Source organism: Podarcis raffonei, chromosome 1 (genome assembly GCF_027172205.1).
Source record: "Podarcis raffonei isolate rPodRaf1 chromosome 1, rPodRaf1.pri, whole genome shotgun sequence".
NCBI lineage: Eukaryota > Metazoa > Chordata > Lepidosauria > Squamata > Lacertidae > Podarcis > Podarcis raffonei.
In genome coordinates this window covers 138261110-138272987 of record NC_070602.1, presented here as the reverse complement: position 1 = coordinate 138272987, position 11878 = coordinate 138261110, and the positions used below count along the sequence as shown (strand labels likewise).

General features: G+C 39.4%; 1 protein-coding gene across 4 annotated transcripts in view; it reads right to left on the bottom strand.

The window, feature by feature from the left end:
• Positions 1-11878, bottom strand: part of MYL1 (myosin light chain 1) — a 30693-nt gene that overhangs the window by 4529 nt on the left and 14286 nt on the right. The window contains exons 1-5 of one of the 4 annotated variants that reach the window (XM_053364915.1): positions 9578-9680; positions 8739-8763; positions 4305-4448; positions 2756-2929; positions 578-655 (exon numbers count right to left, since the gene is read on the bottom strand). In XM_053364915.1, the coding sequence (XP_053220890.1) occupies positions 578-655; positions 2756-2929; positions 4305-4448; positions 8739-8763; positions 9578-9580 (424 nt within the window). In that variant the 5' untranslated portion in view covers positions 9581-9680. Of the gene's footprint in view, positions 1-577; positions 656-2755; positions 2930-4304; positions 4449-8447; positions 8476-8738; positions 8770-9577; positions 9681-11878 lie in introns of those variants that run through there. The other 3 variants (XM_053364907.1, XM_053364890.1, XM_053364900.1) reach the window with 3 other exon arrangements.

Below are 11878 nucleotides of genomic sequence, written 5' to 3'. Positions count from 1 at the left end.
ATCATAGAATCATAGAGTTGGAAGAGACCACAAGGGCCATCGAGTCCAACCCCCTGCCAAGCAGGAAACACCATCAGAGCACTCCTGACATATGGTTGTCAAGCCTCTGCTTAAAGACCTCCAAAGAAGGAGACTCCACCACACTCCTTGGCAGCAAATTCCACTGTCAAACAGCTCTTACTGTCAGGAAGTTCTTCCTAATGTTTAGGTGGAATCTTCTTTCCTGCAGTTTGGATCCATTGCTCCGTGTCCGCTTCTCTGGAGCAGCAGAAAACAACCTTTCTCCCTCCTCTATGTGACATCCTTTTATATATTTGAACATGGCTATCATATCCTGCACGTTTTCCCCAGCTGAAATTCCCCCAAAGCTACTGGGGAGGAAAATACAGGTACCACTGTTTTATATTGGGTCTCCAGCAAAGCAAAGCAAAGAAAATAGCAGCTTGGGGTGTGCAATTTACTTGGGAAAACAGCATGGGTGAGGGAAGTGTTAAATTCTCCTTCCTCCAGCACCGCTGCCCTCTTTCATTTGACCCCACCCGATGGCTGCTTTCCCCTACTGTATAGTGGAACTTACCCTCGTAGTTGATGCAGCCGTTGGAGTCTTCCTGCCCTTTCATCAGTTCCTCTACTTCTTCTTCCTTCATCTTCTCACCTAAACCACAGAAGATATTTATGGTGGTGATGATGTTATATACAGTCGTATCTTGGTTCTCGAACACCTTGGTACATTTGGCTTCATACATTTTGGCTTCCAAATGCCCAAAACCAGGAAGTAAGTTTTTGAACGTTCCGTTTCGAACATTTTTAGATGATGAACATCCAACACGGCTTCCTCTTGAGTGCAGGAAGCTCCTGCAGCCAGTTGGAAGCTGAGCCTTGGTTTTCGAAAGTCGAATAGACTTCCAGAACAGACTACATTCGAGAAGTAAGGTACGACTATACTGCTTATGTGCCAAAATTGCTTCTAAGCAGTTTACAGATCTAAATATAAGAAAAGCCCTGCTGGATATGACCAAAGACACATTTAGTTCAGCATCCTGTTCTTACAGAGGCCTATGCTGTGCTGTGGGGTGGGGGACAAACAAGAGACTGGCTTTGTGTTATGTGTCAGCTATCACTCATGGTGTGTTTCACTCCAAAGAAACCCCAAGCAGTTTGTTCTTAGTTTGTTCTTAGCTTACTGGCTCATGGTTTCTTTCAGATAAACAAACTACAAGCGCTGGTTCACGTGTAACACACAGCTGGCCTCTGGTTTATCTCCTCCCTGGAATGACAACAGCAGGAACAGGGTGGGGGAGATCTGAAGTGGAGACTTCTGAGCAGCATGCACCAGCACACTCCTCGTTCCAATTAAACCATATTTTAACTGTAGATGTACAAACTAGGTCAGTGTATCTGTTCTGGTAGCTCTTCATTTCTGACACTAGTGATGTCATGGGACTTGCGGTGTTGTAGCAATCTATGTGGACTTTCAGCCAAGGGTGCAATGTGGTTAGGCAGTCAAAATGCTGACATGCAGAACTCAGGGTGGATCACCTTTGTTTCCTGCTGCTGTGGAAGCAACTTTCTAGGTGCTCACAACAGATCCATGACCACACAGGATATCAAAGGAGAGGTACCCCTGCAAAAGGGCATGTTGAATTATTCAACTTTCAAATTCCAAATATGATGGATCTAAAAAGTTGTAACATGACTTGGGAATTCAAAAGATATTTTGGTTAAATTAATATACTTAAGTTTTGCTTGGTAAATAAAATGTTTGTAAAATTGCACAGAAATCATTGCAAACAACTGCCAAGTGCTTGGACTTGTAGTTTATATTCTTGTCATCATCTATCTATCATCTGTCTATCTATCATCTATCTATCTATCTATCTATCTATCTATCTATCTATCTATCATCTATCAATCTATCATCTATCAATCTATCATCATTACCTGAGATTTTCAGAAGGTAAAATTAAAATTATCTAGTTTTTTGAAACCTTCATCAAATCAAATTACCAAGCTGAATGTTGTCTAATCACAAAATAATAGCAAATATAAATTCCTCAAACTCTAAAACATATTTTTAAGACCCTTCACTGAAGAAATTTGCAAAAATTAAGTTTCACCCCCTAAGATCACATGCTCTGTTCCTGCGGTTGTATGATTCTCAGTGTCTTTGAAATATATTTCTTTTTAACCAACCAGGATTTAATGATGCTTTATTGATGTCTGTCTGTATGTTTGTATTACCTGCTCTCCATGCTAAGATCCCAGGTGGGCTACATCATTAAAACATAATATAAAAACAACTTAAAACAACTTCCAACCTTAAAAATAAGGTGGGTCCAAAAACATACACCTCAGGTATCAACAGCCATGGTAAAGAGTTACTTTTAATTACACTTTTAGTTATTTTATTATAATCTTGAATGTTTTATATCACATTGTTATACTTCAGGGAAAGTGTGGATTATCCAAATTTATATAAATAGGCCTTTGCTATTATAAATATCAATTTTATTACATTGGAAATAATAATTGGGCACTAATGCCAATATAGATTTAAAGTGGTTAAAAAGTTAATCTTCTCCAGCTCCAGAAACATTTACTTTATTTTCCTATTTTTATTCCAACCCGTCTCTCAGAGGACTCCAGTGCTTGGTTTAAGGGGGTGGAAAGCTTGGGATCCCTTACAGAGAATTCTTGGTGCTCTGATGGCCTTTATGGTTCCTTCCAACCCTATGAGGACTTTTGGAAGCCTTACCCAGAGTGGCCAATACGTGACGGAGTTCAGCACCCATGACGGTCCCATTGCCCTCTTTGTCAAAGACACGCAGACCTTCAACGAAGTCTTCAAAGCCGCCCTGGTCCTTGTTATTGGCTGCTGCTTGCATCATGGGCAGGAACTCTTCAAACCCAATTTTCTTGGCATTCATCTCTACAATAAAACAACATTATCAACAATGTTCTCAGATGTATTTGTGATGCTTTAGGAAGTTCTCATGAAGTGCTATCCTGTGACTTACATCTGTTTCTCAACCAAAACTATGCTTCCTTTAGAAATTAAATTTCTTCCTTCACAATATGGTACTACTGCCAAAGCTTTCAGGTAGTCATAAAACACTGAAGTCTTTGCTTATTGTTGTACTTATCATCAGGTGATGCTACATACACATAAAGGAGGCAAATCTGTATTCAGTGGAGGGGGGACGGTTTTTACAGGAATCATAATTTAAAGAAATCATAATTTAATGGTTGTCCAGCTCCATTTCTAAGGAAACACAAGCACACAGTGGTTGCACTGCTTGTGAAAAAGGATCTGTAGTTCAATTTGAACACGCTATTTATTTCATGCATTGTCTATTTATTATAGTTTTATAGTGGTGTTTCTAGTGCTGTGTACTATGGCTTTTTGTACAGCACCTTCACACTGGTAAAGCTTGCTAACAGCTTTAAAGGAAAAGGGGCTGTGAGTTAGATATTGTTATGAGTTGTGGGGTGAGGAGTGCCAGACCCATGGGGGCAACCAAGGGGGGATGGGGGAAGCTGCCCCCCGTAAATCAATAAAAAGCAATAAAAATACTTAACTGAGGTTCTGCCTCCCCCAACAAAAGCCTGCCCCCCTAACAAAAATCCTGGCTAGACCCCTCTAATCCTTGGATTCAGCAAGTGTTAAAAGCTAATCAAGACTTCTGATTCCTGGAAATAGTTAAACTAGCTAGTGGTGAGGTGATGGGGGCTTAAGGGGCTCAGTACAGACGGCAATTTCAAGTCAGTTTATATAGGTCCCACCAGGCACTAGTCAGATCTTGAACTATTTAATTTCATGAAGTAGCTGTATCATATGTCTTCAGATATGCCCTAGGCACATGCTTGACTCTTTCTCATCAAAGACATCAGGAATTTAATTTGGGTGGGTAGCTGGAAGCTACTAACATGAGTTGGACCAAACTGAGGGAGGCAGTGGAAGACAGGAGTGCCTGGCATGCTCTGGTCTATTCTACGGGTTCACGAAGAGTCGGACACGACTAAACAACAACAACAACAACAACAAAGCTGGAATAAAACTCTTGAGCTGAAAAAATTACTGTGCACATTCACAAGTTCTACAAACTCATCTCCATAATAACCTAATATTAAATGTTTTAATTTTTTTAAAATAAAAACCCCACCCCCACAAATGCTTGTGTGGTCAAGGCTTGAATAAGAGGAAAGCACACTCCATCTTCACTAAAATTAAGGTAGTGGGAAAGGAGAATTTGACTGAACGTTAAGAGGACATAATATGGACCATTTCATCTCAGAGTCATTACCCTCATTGCTGGGGTTGCCCATGATCTTCTTGACCTCAGCATTGGTGGGGTTCTGCCCCAAAGCACGAATGACATCTCCAACCTGGCTTAGGGTGATCTTGCTTTCACCAGTCCTGTCGAAAAGGAGGAAGGCCTCCTTAAAGTCTGCAAGAGGAAAGTGTCAGTGTCACCATAGCCAAACAACTTGCCCATACACTAGTTTGTATCTACTATGGTATAAATATTAATAGGGCCACTTTCTCTGCAACAAAATTCCAGTGGTGTGACATTTGCATAATTTTACTGGTAGTATCAAATTTATCCCCCCCCCCATTTTTTGCCTCTAATAGCCATTACAAGCTGAGATTTGGCCCCCTCCCTTGTCCCTTTTTCATGGAAGCAGTGAGCCCCTTTGGTTCACAACCCTGCCCCCAATAAATATTGACTGTTTACCATACCTTATGATGGCTAATAGAGCCCTGATAAGGTTGATACATTTTAAAATCCTCCATGTGAAACAGCCACATTGCCATAGCCCCATGGAGGAGGAGGTAAGATATGAGCTGGGGCATCTGCTCTGACACCTGCCCCCCAGGAAAACTCTGCCTATCTGCTTCCACCCCACTTTTGAGAGAGAGAGATTGCCTGAGTGGAGTCTCCACAGAAGGAAGCACTGGTGTGGATGTCTCACCTTTTTTGGTTACTCTCCTCTGCGGTTGAAGCAACGGGGCTGTTTCACATGTGGGAGCTTTTATCGTAACTGCCTGCATGCATATAGATGTTATATATGTATATAGTTTTAATTAATAAATAAAAAAGGTAAAGGGACCCCTGACCATTAGGTCCAGTCGTGGCCGACTCTGGGGTTGCGACGCTCATCTCGCTTTACTGGCTGAGGGAGCCGGCGTACAGCTTCCGGGTCATGTGGCCAGCATGACTAAGCCGCATCTGGCGAACTAGAACAGCGCACGGAAACGCCGTTTAATTAATATCCATATTTAATTATTAATTAATATTAATTAATTAATACCCATGTTTAATTGTCTTTCCTGTGTTTTTAATGGTTCTTATTTTTATCTGTAAGAGGCCTTGAGTCCCATTACAAGAAAAGGGAGGGGTATAAATCAATATCTCACCATCATTGCTATCATCATATAAAGCAAGGCAGAACCTTGCAATTATGGTTACAGGGGGCCATTGCAGACAGCCAAAAAGTTCAGCAAATGGAAAAAGGATCTGACACAACTAACAGCTGAAAATAGCAAGCATTGTATCTTGACAGTAAAAGAGGCATAGAAGCGAAGCTGTATGAATAATGTGGGAAAGCAAGCAGGTCCTACAGAAAGGCAAGACAGCATGAATAGGTGTGTCTTTGGAGGGGTTTAAAGTTTTCACCTTCTACACTGCATTTATAAGGTTGTTAAGAACCCAGAGTGTCACCTAACTGCAGTCGCCACAGAGCAGTTTTGAAATTTCTTCTAGACCAATTTGGAATTTGTTCTGAAGCCACATCATGCCTGGCAAAGTGTAAATTTCTGCTTTATATAGAACTCTGCTTCTTCCGTCTTTCGTAAGCCACGGGGCAAATTATGCAGCCTCCATTCATTTTCTCCTGGGTGCTTGTGAAGCTGTACTATTTTGGTGCTCCCTCTTGCCCTCCTTATACTGCCTCAAGAAGTTCCCTAGCCCTCTCCTAAATCGCTGAGGCAGGACGTGCGGTTGCTAGTCTGTAACCCAATATATCTGATATTAATCCCCTCACTGTCTGATGCATTGAGACCTGCAAGGCACTTCAATAGCTAGCCCTCTCCCATTACAGCTCATAAAGTTCTGGCCTTTTAGAATTGAAGAGACGAGACGGCTACATGCTCCCAGGCTCACATTTGATATTTCCTCACTGGCTACAAACAACAGAACTTCACTCATTTACACCAATGGAAGATCTCATCACCAACTCATCACCATTTTTATTCTTCTTTTTAAAAGACTACCCACTTTCGGGAATATAAAATGCAAATTCCTCATTTTCAGCTGCTGCAAACAGCAGTCAGTTTTCCATGTATACGGGTGGGAAACAGGTTACAGTGTGATTCCGAACAATATTGGCTCAGCTTTTAAGCCTGGTTTAACATTTTTAACGGTAATAATAGGCTCAGTAAAGTATGCTTCAAGCACGTTCTTCTGTCCCTCAGATTCTTTTTGCTCTGTATTTTGGATCAGTGTATTTGCAGCCCAAGAACAGATGGGCATTGCTGAAACAATTGGAAGGCCAGAGATGTTTCCTTTCTTTATAGGCACGCATTGTGACTGAAATTCTTTCCTCTCCCCTCCATGCAAGATCTCAATAGGTTTAAAAATATGTTTTTGCAGTAGGCAGAATGTGAAGCTAAGTCCACAGATGTGTGTGGGTGCTTAAAGACACAGCTGGGGTTCTGATTTTACCCCCCTTCATGTTGCGCAGTGCAATAATTTATTTATTAACCCAGAAGTAAAAATTTTATTTTAGGGTTCTTCCACATCTTCTTTAATTTGCTAGGTGTTTGTCAACTTTTTAATAAGCCAAAAAATTGATATTAACTGGGGGCAACTTTTCTTTTATAGCAGTTTAATATGACTAAAGAAAGTGTTTCAACTGTTAAAAGTGTTCTTACTAAATGTTGGCCAGCTCTTTTGTTTTGAAATACTTTGGTTTTGACTAACTTAAAATTAATCTAGCAAATTAATCAATCTATGGTCACCTTAACGAGCAACTCCAAGAATACCCTTTAATCTGGAATGTATTGCTTGTGAAAGTTGTTAATGCAGAATGTGAAGCTGGAGAGAGAGCTTTTTAATTCAAAGGTACATTCTAGGCAAGGTGGGTTTTTCATTCAATTTATAGGTCTAAGAAATGTAAAAAACAACAGGTACTACAGCAAGGGCATATCAAATCAAGTTAAAGAAATCTTGCCATTTGATGGTTTCATTTAGAATCCCCATGTTACAGTGAACATCCAGATTTTACTGAATGTTGCCATTTAAATGTGAATGTTGGAAATCCAGAGGAATTTTGTGAATACCTGAAAACAGATATATATCCCCCACCCCTCCAAGCTCTTTGTAGATATACCAGTAAATGCTGACATTCACTATATCGGGGGCATTCTGCATCATATACTCATATCTTAAATCACATAATGCAAGCCAATTATTTGACACATAAAATCCAAAGCGTTGTAGTATATTGATCCTACATGTGAGTGGTAGCATATCAACATGCCATTCAACTGCTGTGACATTGCATTAAAATGGATGATAGGCAAGAAGCCTTATAATGCTACTACTATAAGGCTGTAATTCTAGCCTCATTTACTTGGGAGTAACCACCATTGAATTCAATAGGATTTACTTCTGAGTAGAGAAGATTAGGGCTGTGATGTTAGTGATAAAGGTGTCTTGCTTTTAATTTTAATTGAATAATAAAAGACTTACATAAATTGGGATCAAATAAAACTATCTTTACAGAAGTAATATTTTAGGATATTTAATTGACAAAGGGGTATTTGTTTCTTTTGTCTGACAAAGACACACAGACTGATTTTTTGTGGGGGTAGGAACATTAATTTACTGGAATTATGAAATGTATACAACAGGCTGATTACAATAAATAAATAATTAAGCCCCAAATTCCCTTTAATTCATGACACTCATATTACATACTATATTCTTAGTTAAATTGATTTAGCTCTGCCCCACTCCAGCAATACAGCTTGATATTCCCTTAGCATTTCCTAGGAGTCATAATCCTACATGCATTGGCTGGACAGTCATGAATCCTTCATTTATTTATTTATCAATATGCAACATTTATAGATTTTTGTTTCTGTGCTTTCTTCCTTACTAATGGCTTTAAACCTCATTCTGTCATTACTGCCTTACCAGCTCTCTGAAGAGTTAGGTGCCAGAAGAGGAAGGCAGCATTCTCTTGGCATCTGTGCTTCAAGGCAGTCAACAGCAAAACATAAAACATCTAAAGAAGTGATTTGGAATCTGTGGCCTGATCTTTAAGTGGTGGAAGTCTACATGATTGAAGTCAATTTAGCTTCACTGTTTATACCAGCGGGCATATTCCAATGGTATTAAAATACCTCTCTCTATGTTTACTGGCTCTCCCCAAAAACTTACCATCCTGTTGTTCCTTGGAGAACTCGATCTGTTAGAAAAAAAATCAATCACAAAAAGCCCCTTTTTTAAAAAAAGAAAGACTTGTTGGACTTGACAGCATCTAGCTTGCTCCTTGAAACATCTTCCCAAGATGCAAAGAAAAGGATTTTGTCCGATTTTTCAAGTGTAGCTGAGATGCCACCAGGTTGCTAATGGAAGAATGCCTACTTAAGCTAATGAGTATCCAGTATTTGATGTTCCGTGCAATGAATCACATCAACACGCAGGGAATTGAATTTATGTTCCACTTACCAGCAATCTGATCAGCGCTGAAGGACTGCATTTGGCAAAAGAGAGAGGAAAGTAAAAAGCTAGTACTCTTGGAGGGAAAATTGCATTGACAGACAAAAGTTATACATATCCTATAGTGTGTAATTTGGCCACAAATGTATTTTATGTATTCCATTATTTGAAATCTTTCCAGGCCACCTTTCAGGGCAAAGCCCTCCAAAAGCAGTTTATGTTAGAAAAATAATAAAATAATAATAAAAATAAAATAAAAATAATTAAAGCAGATAACAATGTCATGTAAGTATTTGAAGTCCATTATAGTATCTTCCTGCACACAATCAGAATCACAGATATATACAGTATGAGCTAAATATCCTAATCCTTTTTAGAGGAACATATTATTGCATTACAGTAGAGAACATAATGTAAATCGAAAATATCATTGTGCAATAAATACTACATTCAAAAGAACTAATAAAACAGAAGGTTTAAGACCCATATGTCCTTTAAGCCTTTATTTTAAAAACATGCCATTTTGTTACTGTTCATAGGCAGGTTGTGCATCTGGATTCTACTGCACATATATTTCAGCAAACATGAATTACAGGCTATTGATAACAACAACCTGCTATAAAAGACAGGAAACATGCGAGCTATTACATAAGACAAGATTTCCCAAATAATCCCAGTAATTTCACATTAACAATAAGAATAGATGCACACACTCCTGCATGATTTTGGTAGGACACTATATTGGTTCTCTACTCCCTTATGCTATGCACTAATTACACACTTGAAAATGACAATGTTAGATCAAACCACTGGCTCACTATGCAGAACTAATTTTCTCCTGCACCCACCATGATTGCGAAAGTTGGAAGGGAAGAGGAGGAGGCAAGGCTGGAAGCTGCCTGAATCCCTGAGAGTGGTCCTGACTCTCTGGCCTTATTTCTTCTTATTTAACATAAGCCAGTGACATCATGGGCAGGATTAAGTGTCAGAGAGTAGTGGCCACTCCCCCTAGGGGAGTTCTTTAACTTTCTTAGGGCAAAGGCAAAGAAGGATCCATTTCTTGATGGCCCTCTCGTAGGCACTATTTTTAGGAGGGTGAAGAGCAGGCAGGGAGCTGCTTGCTTTCCTGAGTTTGAATCCTGTCAGCACTTTTTCACTCTGCAGCGTAAAGATGGAATATTCCTTATGTAGTCTTCCTCAAAAAAGGCTTATCGCTTATGGACGCCTGTTCATATTGAGCCAGCTGGTGGGACAGTGGACCTCTCAAGGGTTTCTCCAGCTGGCTGCCTTGAGCATTTTCAGCTAGGTCTGATACCTTTGGTATTGAGAACGACATTTTCTAGCCAGCGAATTTAAGAAGCTTAATCCCAAATTATTACACACCAGGGAAACCACCCTTCCTGCTTTCAGTCAGCATAGTTCACTTGCCAGTTAAGGCAGAGAGTTAGGCAGGTTTACTTGGAAGTAAGATCCACTATGTTAAGGGAACGTTACTCCCAGGTTAAGTTCACAAAGGAAATGATTAAAGATCCAAGAAAAAGTAGCAGGTTTTATGATAAATTTGGCTTGATTCATGCATTAATGGTGAGTCTATATTGTCTCCTATGTAATGTGGCATTTTACTAAGACAGAGCAAACTTTAGCCTTCAATAGTTCAATCTGGCATAGTGAATTCCACATCAAACAAACATTCAGAAAACATTCACCTGTGTAGAGCTGATGGGATGATTTTACCATGAGCTCAGTGATTTTACAACATCCATGAGCAATATGTGAATTGGACCTTAGTGGTGTAAAATTAGATTCAAATAGTTTGACTTAGCCAACCAATGGCTTGATAGCCTTAAGAACAAAACTGAACAGCTTGGTGGTTGCCTGAAGTCAAATATGTAATCTGAATTACTTCTAGCATTTAAAGTATGTATGATTCATAAGATTCTGTATTTTTAGATTTTGTGAATTGTGATAAAATGTAGCTCATGTAGGTTTTGGAAAAATGATATGCTGCTGGTTTATGACATACAGGAGAGGGTTCCCATCATTATAATAAAAAGCTGGTAGGATATTCAGAGACAGGAGTTTGGAATATGACCATTTCCCTCACTACATTTACAGGTTTATTTGCAATCCCTGTAACATTGCCCTTGCCATTCTTTGACATTTCTAGTAGCTACAAAATACAAAACTTGCATATCTAACTTGCATATTAAAGTGTGGGTAGGGAGACCACATTTTAAATATATTTTGCTTTTATGCAGTTTTGTTTATGTTCAACAGTTTAAACCTGGGTCTCAGGTTTGATTCTGGTTCAGGTAAAAAAAGGAGAGTAATTTACCTTGTTTGAAAATTAATTGATAATTACCACAGTTCTAGAGGTAACAGAATGGGACTCAAAATTGCTTCCAGAATGAGCTAAAAAGGACTCTGGAGTTCCCCTTGGACATAATGAAATGTGAAGCTTGCTGTGGGAAAAATCCTAATTCCTTTTCATTGGCTAAACAAGTAATTGCCATGCTATCATTATTTCCAATTATATTTAATAATTTGTAACTAATAAAGTTCTACAACTACAGTTCCTAATTAACAGGTGAAGAGCAGCATCTGGAGTAGGGCGTTCGGTTCCTATGCCAAATCTATTATCAGGAGGTATTTTTTCCTTGTTGAGCCGCAAGACCAAGATTGGTCATTCTCCAGGGCATGGTTACATTTCCAATAAACTTACCCCATAGAAACTTTCAGAATATGAGATTCATGAATGAATCCCATGTAAATTTGGGTTAAAGGCAGGAGTGGGGCCACACCAGCGCTATAGATGGCATCCTACAAGCAAGGAGAATGCACATCCAGCCCCACAAACCAGGCCATTTTTGCACTTCTGTTGCTGTGGGTAAGAAAGGATTTTTCTCTTTGAAAGGGAGGCTGAAACTTCATGAGTGAAGTTGTTTCCCAGCTGTAACAGTAGAAATTCTTAGATACAGCTAAATTGGCATTATGGGATTGGCTTGCTTATAGACTATAGATTGCTGAGTAGATCCACCCAATGGGACTTACCCACCTGTAAACCGGTGCAGAATTACAGCCCAAATCACTTCGAAAATGATCAGGGTTGACCTGTCAGTTCTTCAGAGGTAATACTGGTTTAGACAGGA